This window comes from Cervus canadensis, chromosome 7, assembly GCF_019320065.1.
Source record: "Cervus canadensis isolate Bull #8, Minnesota chromosome 7, ASM1932006v1, whole genome shotgun sequence".
In the NCBI taxonomy this organism is placed as follows: domain Eukaryota; kingdom Metazoa; phylum Chordata; class Mammalia; order Artiodactyla; family Cervidae; genus Cervus; species Cervus canadensis.
In genome coordinates, this window is record NC_057392.1 from 13,546,125 (window position 1) to 13,560,952 (window position 14,828).

Below are 14,828 nucleotides of genomic sequence, written 5' to 3' on the forward strand. Positions count from 1 at the left end.
GGCCTCAAATCTTTAGTTTACATAGTAGACACAGTAGATAGTGTAGATTCCCCTGCCACGGTCTAAGACAACAAAGCTTAATACAGCAATGAAGACAAGTGTGCATCTCAGTTTTTACCTTGGAAAAGAATATTCATCACAGCTTCACAATTTCATTCCAGGTCTGGTTTTTTAACATTAAAAACAAACATTTCTCAAATGGGAAGGTCACTAAGGATGAGATTATCATCCTCCCAGAGCAAACTAGAAATGTCATCAATCCTCCATTTGCAAAGATAGAGGATAAGTTACCAGTTGAGCAAAAACCAGACTCCAAAATCCATATATTTACTTTTATTGAATTTGTTAATGACACATAGTTTTTGCACTGCCAAACCATGCCTGAGAATTCAAAGAAAGAAATGGTACAATGGACAGCCTCATCCACCCATCATACAGCATATTAAAACTTGATTCATGTGCACTTTGATAATTCCACAATCTTTTAAAAAGTTGTAACAAGGGTTGGGATTTTTAAGTCTCCTTGCAGGTCTTTAGATTTCTATGCCATTAAATAACTTTTCCATATATTCATCTCTGTTCCTCAATAACATAACCCCCAACAAAATTTTGCTGGAAAAAATGCACTTTTCAGGGGAAATATGTGGCTCAAGGTTCAAGAGATTATTTGTTAAAAGATTTTTGGTTCCCAAATGAAGTCTTCAGATTAACCAAGAATCCTTTGTTTCTCAATCATCCAACCTCTCCTTGGCTGGCTCAGCTACTCACCCAAGCACATCAGAACATAGGCATCCTGCCTGCCACCTCAAGTAACTCCAACATTATTGCCCAGATACAGTTTGCAGGTCCCATCAGGTGATTCTGTTAGCTTCCCAGGAGTGGGATTCCTGCATTGACACTTTTATCAAGACTCAACTCCTAGAGGAAAATGCTCCCACAACAGGATAGTTTTACTCACCCATTTGCTTCACTCTTGCCAGTAGCAAGTCTGCAACTCCTACATTTGGCAAAGGGATTTTATTATAGAGAAATCCAGACTCTGCATCAAGTGGTCACATGCCACTTTGAAATATTTCTACTGAAGATACAAAACTAGGAAATAACGAGACTATCTCATTAGATGGAAAGACTTCTCAGTAATCCTGGGTAGCGTCCTGGTGTCCGTTTTCAGGACTAAAAATTACTGGATAGTTTAAGCTGTAATTATTAAAAACAGAAGTGCTACATCACCTGTCTTTCACCCCTGACGCGCTCCAAATGATCAACTTAAAGACACACCAGAAGGTTGATACCAAAGCTAGGCTGGGACAATCACTGCATCTACAGAATACCTAACACCTTAAATGTTTGGGCACAAGTGCATCTGGAATTCTTGTCAAAGATCATGCAAGATCTGTGAAACTTAAGTGGGTTTCAGGTTGAGGTTCTGCTCTTACTGCTTTAAATTTGTAAGGACAGGACAGTGATTCCCTTGGCCTGAGCAGAAACTAAACAAAGTCTTTCCACCAGTTTACTATACAATTTAGACCTGATTAGAGGAGGCTTTAGCAGCACCTGAAGTAGAGCCCCCTGCATTTACTGCCCTTTACATTAAAGGCCATTTGGTTCCACTCTAGGGATTGGCAAATTCATGAGACATTTCACAATTCCAATGTATACTTCAGGTTACTGAGCTAAGCAATAAGCTCTGTCAAAGAACTATTCCAAGTGATAGCAAAAAAAAAAAAAAAAAGCCTTAATATGGAACACAGAAAAAGCATTACCCAAATAAAAAATTACTAAAAGAAATAAGATTCTTCCCTCCTACCCCTTTCCCCACTTGGTGACCCAAGTTTGGTTGAATTTAATTTGTGGTTACCTCAGAATACAACTCAAAGTTTTAAATTATAAGTCAGAGCCCTACAGATTATCCAAGCACATCAGTTCTTTTGAGAGCGGCATGTTCCAGGAAGTCTAATCCAGCCACAGTCCACCTCAGAGTATTCCTTATAGATGGGGCACAGGACAGGTTAATTAAGGTCACTTAAATCTTCATCTTTTACAGCAGATCAGAACCCAGATGGCTGACTTTCTGCAGGATTTCTGATAGGAATCCAGTAGAGCTGGTTTCAAGTTTCACATCAACACTTAATAGCTGTAACCTTCTTATCCAGAAGTTGTGATCCACATGAAGTCCACAATGAGTGCAGCAAATCTGAGGTAGTCAACCCTTACGAAGGCTCAGTATCTGAACATAAAAAGATTTTGATATGACCACTGGCTGCAGTTTTTGATTTTTTTTTTTCGTACTCACAGAGTCATTATGAAAGAACACTGCTGAATCTAGTTTGAACATTAATATAACTATGAAAACCCCCCTAAAGCCAATACACATAAAGAGCAGTTGTAACACTTAAACTTCCATAGTGCAACATGGTCAGTCACGTATACCAAGTGGTCTGCATCGGCTGTAGATCCAGCAGAGATCAGATGGATGGCTGTCCGTGGTGGTTAGCTGTGGTTTAGTTACCTTAGAAGGGTTAGCAAACACCATTCCTTAATTGTACTGTGTGTGGCTGCTTTTCTGATTCTCAAGCACAGCATACTGGTTGTCTAGCTGAAGTTTAAGGGCCTGGTTTTTTGAAAACTCATCCCTACCTCTAGTTTTGTGTCTTACTACTTCAAAGCTCTTCTCCATTTCTTTATCCCTAAGGGGAAAGAAATGTAATCAGTAAATATTTCTACTTCACTAGGCTGTTCTGAAAATATTCTTTCTTGAATTAAAATAAAAAAGCCACCCCTTGGAAAAATCTTGAGGAAGGGATAGGAGGGAGAAACTGGTGTGTAAAATCCTTATCAAAACCATTTTTAAGGCTTCAATTGAACAGAAAATATAGAATACTGTACTGAAGCTCTATGGTCATATTTTCTGTGGTAGCAATTCTACCAAATACTATCAACTGAAATCCTGTTCTGGGGACCAACTTCAAGACAACTGCAAAGTTAAAAAGCTGTCTAATGGCATGGTGAATCCTTCTAAGACTCACCTTTACTCTCAGCTAAAAAAGGACAATACATCTCTTTTTTTTATATGTCAGTAAGGGCAACAATTTTCTCATTCAAGTGAAGTTTTACTCATTATTCAGAGACTTCTCTGCACTTCCACTTTATGGGAATGGATCAGATAAAGATGAGTGTGGTGAATCAGTGCCTCGTGTGTAGGACAGAGCAAGGCCAGAGGTTTAGATTCAAGTCAGTTGTGCCCTCAAAGAGGCAAAAAAGCTAAGATTTAATTTAAAAGCCACTCCCCAACAATTCCATATTATGTCATTTACATTCTTCCTATTTTATTTACTTAAAAGAAAAAATCATGTCCCTATATAAGATGTGGATGTCCCATATGTGGTCATTTAACTCCAGGTAGCATTCATTTAAGTACTTGCTGAAATAAGATTATTTTTAGTATTAGATATATAAATGTCAACATCTTTCATCTATTCACATTAACTGGGAATACAATAAAATATTGCTGATTTCTCTAGTCTATAACATAAGGAACGTTGAAGCAGCAATAATGTACCTAATACTTATTAAAAATTCTAACTAGGTAAGACTTCTCATGGCTACAGAATGACATAAACCAGGGAAAAGAAGAACTTGTAGAAGATGTCTTTGGTGCTCTTTCCCCTCAGCCCTTCCAGGGTTCTTCCTCTCCTCCCCAATTCCCGGGCATATAAGACCTACCCTAATTCTCAATTCCTCTCAGCTGCAGCCTGGGCTTTACTGCAACCCCAAGGTGGGTTTTCAAATACCAAGCACCCCATTTTCTGGCCAAGGCAAAAGGTTTCAAAACAAAATATTGAGAATACTTACTTCCGGCTTTCTACATGCTTGGCAGTGGACTGCAGGGATGGGAACTGCGTGTCACTATAGATTTCCGGTGGTCCTTGTGGTGCTTTCCTTGTTGTGGTCAACCTGGCTCCAGGAGGCCTGTACACGCCACTAGTCATTGTCGGTTCTGGGGTTTCTGTAACTGACATTTCGTAACAGTTTAGAGAAACCACTCAGTGCCTGGCATTTTAACAAGCTACTCCTGAATTCTTGATCATTTAACAATTATGGGAAAAAACCAATATTCATTTGCATTAAAGGTCTCTGAACAACAGAAAGAAAGAAAATTATCCGAGATATTCCCCTTCTGAGAACTCGTTCTTCAGACTGAGTAAAATGGGAAAAGGAAAAAAAAAAGATGGGTACAGTCAGCTGTCAAAAACCGAAAAACAAACAATCCCAAAACCTTGAACATGTCTGGCAAGCTATAGGATTACTCTAAGACTTAAGCAGCCTACAGCCTTAACTTCCAAATTCCTTTACTGAGGATATGAACATGTTTATATCAGACACAAATTTCTCTCTCCTAGCAACTGAAAGAAGACCCTACTCACTCACTGCAAACATGCATTTAGTTGAAAGCTGACTGCCTATAAAATTATAGACAACACATCTTTATGAAAATGAAATATTAAGATTACCAACTACTGGAGCAGGAGGTGCTTGTACCGGAGCAGTTTTATTCCAAGGGCCTGAAGATTTTTCTACACCACCACCACCACCTCCACCTCCACCTTCTTCCCAATTATCACTTGGATCTTCTCTTTTTTCAACTTCATCTTCTTCCTTTTCACTATTGGAAAATAAGTACATGAATTCAATTACAGAAACAAGTTTTTTGTTTGGGTCCTGGGGGACAGGCCTCATGAGGGATACTGAAAAAAATTAAGCACCTGAGCAGTCCAATTTTCAGGTGGAAAATCTTTCAGTCCAAATCCTTAGTTTTATCAATACTGATCTGTGATTCTGGAGAAGGTACTTAACCCTCTTCAAGCCCAAACGCCAAGCTCGTCTTTTTTTTTTTTTTTAAGGGAAAGGAAGAAACAGGGAATTTCATTTTATGCATTGGGGCCTCAATTTAACTTCATGTGCAAGAATTCGTCACTGGCAAAAGTTCATAAAACCACTGACAGTCTCCATTTCCCTTTTTGCAAATTTCATACAGTCAAGAACATCTAGAAATATTTAACGTACTAACACATCAACTTATAACAATCTACGCTGATTACTTATAGGAGTCCCTATTGAGGCAGGGAAGAAAGGTCAATCTAACCTGACATGTAGAGAAAAAGAATCAAAAGTACAATTACTAGATTTTTTTCTGGAACCAAAGTGTACAAACAGCCATTTATAGTAAGCATATTTTCATATCAATTCAGATCAAATGACTTGTTTTTAAAAGTTGTCTAATTTCATTTGCTAATCCTTTAGTACATGTAACAAAATACTTTCAAAATTAATTCACATTCCAACAGAGGAAAACAAGTTAGTGTTTAGCATCAGTCTCTACTATCCAGACAGGGAATACACAGAACTGGTTCCTAATAACAGAGATGTCTCACCCATTTAAAGAAGAGAATACAAGAACTCAGTCTTTGGCTTGCTAGTGATTACAAATGCAAAATACATCCTCAGTGGTGACATACCATTCTAAGATTCTATTTAATGCCTCTTTTTAATTTTTCTATTTTTGAATTGAGTTGAGTCAGAAGTGTATAATCTCTCCAAGGTATCTTTGATGATGTCTCCTTGTGTTAGATTACTTATTACTGTGTTATGTAAACCTGAATGTGCTAAATTAACAAGTACATATAGCTTGTCTTTCTGTTCCACTGGCTTGACAGCACAAAGATAATTGCCAAGTCAAACTTCCTTTGTCCCTGCAGATGATGCATCTGGCACAGACACCACCTCTCCCCTGGATTATTTTCCATGACACTAGTGGTGTTTCCTAGGTCTTCAGCTTATCAATCTCCACCATCAATCTAACTATCCTTTCCTCTATTAAAAAAACATACTGTCCTTGACCTTCCACTCTTTCAGGCATTTTCTCTTTTTGATGGCTGATCCATGATGGTCATAACAATGTGCACATGACCTCTACCCTGACTGTAACCTTGGGAACATAAAGGCTTCTCTTGGTTTTTGTAAAATGGTATCTAAGGGTGTTAGCCTTCTATGTCTATTAAAATAAGTTCTGGCTATACAACAAATTTCTTGAATTGCTAATGGTCTCCTTTAATGACACAATGAGACAATGGTACCATGCAACACTGCCCACCAACCAGAGGTAACTGCAGAATTTAGAGGCTGAAGGTGGCAACAGGAAGGAAAGTGGAATGAACTTACCTTCAATCTGCATTTACAGCAAGATTTTACTTAAGACTATGGTTTGAGAGGAAAAAAGGGTGCACAGTATGGCTAAGCCAGCCTTCAATTTTCCTTGTTGATAACATGTAGTAGAATTCCATGCAGTCATTTAAAATAATGTTTTAGGCTTATACTAATATGGAAATAATAATCATTTCATATAAACAATGAACTAAAACAAAGTCTATGTACCTAATATAAATAAAGACATCTAGAATGATTTTTTAGCTAAATGTTAAAAAGTGGGTGCTAGAATGCATAATTTTATTTTCTTCATGCAGTTAGGAGCAGATTCTAAGGCCAAACTGCCTGTTCAATACATGCAGACTCTGCCATTTACCAGCCAGAAAGAGTAAGGACAGCACATAACTTCTGTATGCCTCAGTCTCCTCATGTATAAAACTGTGGATAACAACCCCATTATGAAGACTGATTAATAGACATAAAGCACTCAGAACAATGTTTGGCACAGAGTAAGTGCCGTCAGCACTTGCTATTACATGCTTTTTTAATATCTGAGTTTTCATAAAAGCATCACATTCCTTTAACAGGAAAAAAATATAGCATTTGGAAAAAACAAAAATGCAACAAGAAAACATTCTTTTAAGACGGATACCAAGCAGTATGACCTTCCCAAAGCTTTTAAGCAGAATGAATAGGTAAGAGTATGAATGTCATAGTTTATCCAGGAGTCTAACAGTGGTACTCAAGTGTCAAAATTGTCCCAAAAGAAGTTTTTTAAAAAAAGTTACCCACTTCTGAACCCATACCTATGTAAATTACACTATAATGTAATTTGGGCTATTAATAAAAGCACAGGTGTTATTCACTTAGCTATAATGACTAAGTAGTTAGTAATGTCCTAGTGACCCAATCCATGCCAGATGGGGATATAAAAGGCTCACAAAGATTTAAGTGATTTTATGGCACTTTATACTCTAATATCCCCCCAATCTATGATGGCTTTCATTTGGTCAGTTACATTTTGAAATGGTTTTTCATGCACTGAATCACAAGTGTTCACATATATATATAACTTTAAAATAGTGATTTCCTTAAATTATTTTAATATTTGGTGATTAATAATTTAAATTCCAAAATTATCAGCTTGTAATAAACTGAAAGCCAAAAAAATGTTAACACTGATCACCCCTTGAATATTTCTTTATGCTGCTTTACTTTGCAAATGTTCTAAAAACCAAAACATTGTTTTCCTAATCTGCAAAAAAAAAAGAAAAGAAAAATTCCAATTTAGTATGATAGAATGCTGAGAGTCTTCATCACTTTTTTCACTCTCAGAGACAAGTGACAGAAATGAATTTTTAAAAAAACCCCCACAAATCCTAAATACCTCCAGAGTATAAACTACACTAGAAAATAAGTGATATATTTTCATTAGAGGGATTTTATATTGATAATAGGCACAAGACAACTTAGTATTTTGGCTTCATAAGATTCTGAAATATTAGCTAAACTTAACACTGGAAATTGTCTAGTTGAGACACTTCATTCAAGAGGGAAATAAGGCCCAGAGATGCTAAGAGCCTTGCCGAAATGCCACAGTACCAACAGCAGGACAGAAATAATTTAAATATCGTATTACTCTTTCATACTTACGTATTTTAGAAAATGTCAAACCTCCAAATGTCAAAGAACAAAAAACATGTTACAAAGAATTATTTCCACAGAAGACAACTAGGCTAAAATTTAACATTTAACCCAGTATACAGCTTCTCATCAGCTAAATCTGATGCTTTAAAAACTACAATGCCACTATAAATTCATCATCACAACTCAAAGTATACTGTCTTAAATATGCTTTAGTCTATACGGCGCTATTGGTGGGGTAGGAGGAATCATAATGCTAGAAAAAGGAGTATTTACTTAGTATCTCTATACTATGCCAGGCAGTGTTATACCCACTTTACAAAGCTAAACCTCGAAATAACAAAGATGGGGAGAAGACCCATTGTACACATGAGGAAACTCATATTCAGATACTTAAAGGACCTTCCCCAGGGCTACAAGGAAGCAGGGTCAAGTCAGTGGGACTCCAGAGCCCATATTCTTTCAGGCTGCCTCTCACTTCATTTTATTGTCTTTATAGCTCTGAAATATGATAGGAAAATTTTCTGTATTTTCAGATTTGAGAAACTCACTTTTTTGAAGTAAGACTGATTAGGATCACAAATGCTACAGCAGTATATTTATAAAAAAACATAATATTTTTACCTCCTTATCTCAAGGAACATTACATAATTTAAGCATCCTATCTCCCGTCTTCCAACACTAAAGCAGCTAACACAAAATCCAGACTTGACTGCACTTTTGCCAGTAATAATGGGCACTTCCACTGGTTTTATGCAACCACTTCCATGACAGTAAACTGGGGAGACAGTAAACCACCTGACGTGTCATGCCTGGCAGCTTAAAATGTCACTGTAACCCATCCAAGGACTCTTTCTCGGCCCCTTCATGGCAGATCTAAGCATCTCTCTCCTGGGCTCCATCCACAGCCTCTACAAATCACTGAAACGACCCACAGGTGTTCAGCTGAGCGTGAGTTGTGGTGGTGGTGGTGGTGGTGGTTGTTTTTTTACAACTCCAAGACCTAACAATCAATGCCCGGACATCAAATATTTTCTACAATGAATCCAGATTGGATGCTGAAGTAATTTCTTCTCTTCAAAGGACAACTTAACTAGTTCTACCTAACTGGTTTAAGTCTAGCTGTCCAAAGATTTCTAGACAACCACTGGGCTCATGTTACTGAAACATGACAAATGCTCACCATTTAGTAACAAGTAGTAAATGAAATCTTTCTCCCTCAAATCCATTTTAAAGATGGGAAAGGCCTATAGGTCCTACTATCAACCAACAATCTAAGCTTAAGCACCATGCTTTCTTTTATTATCTCAATGGCTTCTCTCTCAGAACCTGTCTGTAAACAATGATGCAATCCTGAATAAGATTTATTAACTTAGACACAAAACTTGACACGTGACCTCCTACTACTCCTGGTACTTAAATCTTGAGCTAGTTGGTAAATGTGAGCTAGAATGTTAACACAGTATGTCTGCCACTGCTGAAAACTTCCCCTCTTTCAATTGCACTTAACTTCAACAAAGGTTGAGCATGCTAGCTTACTACGACTAGTGCCAAGAACTTTTAAGACTGTATGCAGCTAACTAAAGAGAAAGCAAATGTGGCCAAAATGATTGGTAGACCTCAGGCAAAAGTATAAGGGTACTTATTCTACTATTCTTGCAACTTTTCTGTGGTTTGTAATTTTTCAACACAAAAAGTTAGAAGGAAAAAAATTAAGACTAGAGACAGAATTTCAAGATATTTTAAGTCAATTTCTAAAGTTTCATTTTCTCTTGTCCCATATTGAAAGGCTGCCTCTCTCATGGATAAAAAAGATGACAAATTAAAGGCATAACCACCCCCCTTCAATATCCGAGGAGAGAGATATTTCATTTCTCTCTCCTTCCAAGGGCTTCAGCCCAAAAGGTAAGATCAAGCCATAGAAAACAATCATTCAAGAACTCCAGCAACTCTGAGGATTTTTGTTTGTATGATTATACTATTGCCAACCTGAAATGGCATGTTCTCCTATTAAGTCTATAGTGAACTGACTCACCAGCATACATGTGTGCTCAGTCACATTCAACTCCTTGTGACCCCATGGATTGTAGCCCGTCAGGCTCCTCTGGCCATGGGATTCTTCAGGCAAGAATACTGGAGTGGGTTCTTCTCCAGGGGATCTTCCCGATAGAGACTGACCCAGCATCTCCTGTGTTGGCAGATTCTTAACCACTGAGCAATCTGGAAAGCCCACTGACTCACCAGCCTAGTGCTTTAGTCATAAAGTGTCTCCACGACTCCTTCAAATATTAGAATTATAAAGCAGATGCTTCATGGCTAAACAGCAAAATTTCCAAGGGTAAATCACTCTATCCACTAAATAGAGAAGTTGATTAACATGAACCAAGCAGATATATTATGAACATCCTGTTCAAAATCCTCACAACAAATCTGAGCAGTCATCTCAATTCAGCAGATAAGAACATTCACAAGTAAAGTAACTCGCCCAAGGTCACACATAAGCAGCAGGGCTACGATGCAGGCCCAGCTTTGTCTTTCCCTAAGTCCATGTTTTTGCTCTATTATCAACTACATCCTATTTGTGTGAGTAACCTACTTTCCATTCTATTGAACCAATGTGTCTTTCCCTGGGGATTTCCACTCCTACTGGAATGGGTTGCCATTTCCTTCTCCAGGTCATCTTCCCCCCCCAGGGACTGAATCCCCCCCCCCCCCCCCATCTCTGCATTGGCAGGAGGATTCTTTACTACTGAGCCACCTGAGAAGACCCAAATTCAGTATAAAGTTAAAACTTTCAGTTATTATTATGAAACCTCATAATTATTATTATGAAAGCTTCTCACTCTCAAGCTTTTCCTGGAAACTTACAGTCCCTTCTATAGATTTATGAAGGCAACAGAGATACACCCCAGACTCCATAATGACTAAGGATCCACAAAAGCAGCTTCCTTCAGGAAGAAGGTATGTTTTTCAATGTTAGCAGGTAAGAGAAAGACCTCTGCATGGCCACTAAGTGGCCATGACTAGATGCTAAAAATGTAAAATGCAGTATAAAAGCTGCTCTATTTTGGGTCAAACAAACCTCAATGCTCACACTAACTGAGATTTAATTACACCTCTGGCAAAAGTGAAAGACAGAGGTGATTTAAGTAATGTTCCACCACCTCAGGAGTAGCCAAAAAATAAAGAAAAATAACCATGAATGGATATGGGATATATAGTCAATGACAAAAATAGATGGTAGTTTAAATATCCTGTATTTGAATAACAACATCAACTTCTAACATTCAATGAACTTGAAACCTCTTCCTTCAGAAAGTGCTGCTCTTGCTCAGTAATCGAGTCTTTGAGAACACAAATTTCACGGCCTGGCAATCAGGAAAGGCAGAGCAAAAGCCTACTCTACCACAGAACACAGGAACCCAACACACAGGCGCTTCCACTACCACAAATAACAACTCCACATCCCTCCTCCCCATTTATAAAAGCCAAGCGCCAGGAGAAAGAAAATGGATTATTTTCTAAATATATACCTCTTCAAAAACATCTAACACACGAAGGAAGCCAAAAAGTGGTTGGGAATAAACCTCCAGTCTTATCACCTCTACTTCACACCACCAGGAAGGTATTTCAAATTTACAGAAACTAATCCCTAAGTTTCCCACTGTCAATCAGGTTTCACTTTGCAACAACTTGAAAGCACCTAGAACATGAATGCCTAGCTGTGGTAAGTATTCAACAAATGTCATAAACATTAGCCCTGCTTTTTAAACAAGTTATTTAACATTATAAACATTACCATCTAGTGAGTCCTTCATTGGAAGGACTGATGCTGAAACTCCAATACTGTGGCCACCTGATGTGAAGAACTGACTCACTGAAAAAGATTCTGATACTAAAAGAGGAGGAGAAGGGAACAACAGAGGAGGAGATGTCTGGATGGCATCACTGACCTGATGGACATGAGTTTGAGCAAGCTCCAGGAGTTGGTGATGGATAGGGAAGCCTGCAGTCCATGGGGTCGCAAAGTCGGACACGACTGAGCGACTGAACTTAACTGAGTGAGGTCAAAGAACAGTATTCTGTTAAGGAAAAGTTATTTCCTCCACTGTGCCAGGTGGTCACGAGTAAATATAAATCACAAACTTCAATCTGGAAGGCAGTGCATCAGGGTCACTTCTTTTTTGGCCACACTGCATGGTATGCAGGACTAGTTCCCCAACCAGTAAAAGAACTTGGGCCCCTAGTAGTGAGAGCACTGAGGTAATTCCCTAGGATCACTTGCTTCTTGAAACTGGGAATAAACTGTTTTTAATCTAAGCCAGTGGATTTTCTCTTCATGAAACCTTCAAAAACATGACATTTATTTACATGAATCTAAAGTTCATGTGACTACCATAGACTGGATTTGATAAAACATGTTAATTTCAAATCTTCTAAACCAACCAATGTAATTTTCAGGAATTACTGTTTTCTTAAAACTTTATGCTTAGACTATGATTCCATTTCTATAAATTTCTAGGGAAAATTAATCTACAGTGTTAGGACAGTGGTTATTTGGGGGTTAAAACAATGACTACAAGAGGTTAGGAAGGGGGCTTTCTTCTCTACCAGTAATGTTTCCTTTCTTGACTTCCGTGCTGATTACACAAGTTGAATAGGTAAAATCTGTATTTCCCTGTAACTATGCTTCAATTACAACCACCCATGTAATTGAAGGCCTTTTTGAGACAAAAGCTAAGTTCAACCCACCAATAATAAAAGCAAAAATTCTGAAAGCACAAAATCCATTTTAGCTGTCTCAAAAAGGCCTAACCAAGATTCGAAGCAGGCAAGCTCTCACAGGATTTTAGAACTGGCAGCTAATTTGACTGGCATATAAAAGGGCTGCCACCACAGAGAAGGAATAGACTCAATCCATTAGTCGTAATAAGCATACCTAAAGAACAAGAGTACTGTGATGCTGTTTTGGGACAAAAAAACCCCAAACATACAGTATTTATCCGGTGGGTGACATAAACGTTATCTGTAACCAAACCATACCTTATTTGCATTGCTTGAACTCTTAGACCGCTGTAATCAACCTCTTTTTGCTCAAATTCTTTCCACTCATCTTCCTCCTGTAAAACAAGTACCAGGTAGTCAATTAAAGCTATTTTTAAAACACAGCTAAAACAACCATCAGACTATTAAGAAGGGGTAAAGTGGTTGGAACCTAAAGTGTGGACTCGTCTTCTGGCCAAAGCCCTTGCTCAATCCCAAGGCCACTAGGCTTGAGGACAAACGTGACTAAACTTTGTTACTTCCACCCGGTTCCTTCATGAGACTTGTTACTTTAAAAGCAACCAGGAAACGTCGGATGAAGTCCATAGTAAGCCCACAACTAAACGTCTACCTCAATCTTGTATGAGACTTTTCTTTTACAGGTTTCCAGACCAAGTCGAGCCAATTAGATCTGCTACAAATGTGACTGTTAGAAAATTCAGTTCACACTACTAGGCTGAAATCAGAACGCTAAATTACTCAGAGTAGACGTCACCCGATAGATGTACTTCCGACCCGGGCCGATTCCCCGGGAAGGTGCCGCCGCCTGCCTGCGTGCTGGCCCGAGCCAGGCGACGAGGGTCGGGAACTGGGCCGCTGTGGTCCGGCGGGGAACGCGAGGCGGCCCGCCGTGGGAAGCCCGCGTCACGTGGCAGCCTCCGCGCCCGTCAGCCCGCCGGCCGGCCTCGGCCGCTTCCCCAGGCAGGCAGGCGGGGGCGGGCACATGGGCGCAAGCGCGCGGCCCGGGCCCTAACTCCCCGGCCCCTCACCTTTGTCACAACCTTGGTGGCGGCCCCAGGGCCAGTGGCCCCCACGCCCGCGGTCCCGCTATCGCCCGGCCGGGTCCCCGCGCCCGCCCCACCGCCCGCCGCGCCCGTGGCTCCGCTGCTCCCGCCAGCGCCGCCCGCCGCGCTCGCTGCGCTCGCCGCCCGGTTGCTCCGCTCCTTCTTCTTCTTTTTATCTCTCTTGGCGAAGAAGTTGTCTAGGCTCCGCTCCTCCGTCTCAGCCATGGCCGCGGCCTCCTCGGCCCGGATGGGTGGGGCCGGCGGCGGGAGCGGCCCGCCGGGGCTCCGAGCTCGGGGTCGAGGCCGGCTAGGCGCTCAAGCTCCCAGGCGCGGCGACGCCTCAGTCCCTCGGGGTCGCTGAGGCGTGTGCAGCGGGGCGACCGGCTCCCCCCGCCTGCTGGCGGACGGTGGTACGGTCCTCCTGGGGGCTCGCGTGCCGCTGCCGCCGCCCGAGCCCGCCCGGGCTGGAGCTGCTGCCGCGATCGCAGTGCAGGATCCCGCCCGCTCCACAGCTGGAGGGAAAAAGGAACGCGCGGGCCAGAGGCTCCGGCGAGAGTGCTGGGTTAGCGGCGGCGAGTGCAGGAGGAAGACGCGAGCACGCAGGCCGGGAGAGGAGGGGACAGGGGGTGGGGAGGGGAGGGAGGGGGAGGAGGGAGGGCGGGCCACCAGAAAAGAGAGGCAGCGGCCGCGCCTGCGTACTTAGCTCCGCCCGCCACTGTGGGAGCGTGGAGGGGAGGGCGGTGAGAGGAGACGGAGGCGGAGCTGGCAAGGGAGCCAATCAGGTGCCAGGGCGAAGCGCTTAGGCGACAATCCCTGCCTCAGACGGGGCGGGGCTGTGGCTTGGGGGCGGGGAGAGGGTATATGCTAAATAAGTGACGTACATGACGGCTTTTGCCTCCTGATTGGTCGAGGGTTTAGCCTTGAGGGCGGGCATTTAGAGGGCTTGTTGGTGACTTGGCTAAAGAGGTCCGGTCGAAGGGGTGGGTAGGTCCGTTCTAGGCGCATGCGTAGGGTACACGTGTGTCTGCTAGTCAGCCGCTAACTGTGGCCTTGTAGTGGTTTGAACTTCAGTGAGACTGAGAGGCCCTGTGCTAAGCTAGCTATATAAAGATGGTATCGTCTGCTCTGCTGGCCTCTGTATTTTCACCCTCT

General features: G+C 41.2%; 1 protein-coding gene across 6 annotated transcripts; it reads right to left on the reverse strand.

Annotated features, from left to right (window-relative positions):
- Positions 1-318: 318 nt before the first annotated feature.
- CDV3 (CDV3 homolog) lies at positions 319-14,321 on the reverse strand. 6 transcript variants are annotated; one of them, XM_043474383.1, is made up of 6 exons: positions 13,662-14,316; positions 12,892-12,968; positions 4,512-4,663; positions 3,853-4,012; positions 2,638-2,687; positions 2,286-2,509 (listed from the first exon to the last, which is right to left on the reverse strand). In XM_043474383.1, exons 1-6 carry the CDS (start codon positions 13,899-13,901, stop codon positions 2,502-2,504), a joined length of 687 nt encoding a protein of 228 aa, XP_043330318.1. In that variant the 5' UTR covers positions 13,902-14,316; the 3' UTR covers positions 2,286-2,501. The 6 variants fall into 6 exon arrangements, with proteins under 6 accessions (XP_043330317.1, XP_043330316.1, XP_043330319.1 ...); XM_043474382.1 differs by having other exon boundaries at positions 319-2,687; positions 3,853-4,006; positions 13,662-14,321; XM_043474381.1 differs by having other exon boundaries at positions 319-2,687; positions 13,662-14,317.
- Between the last annotated feature and the right edge of the window lie 507 nt (positions 14,322-14,828).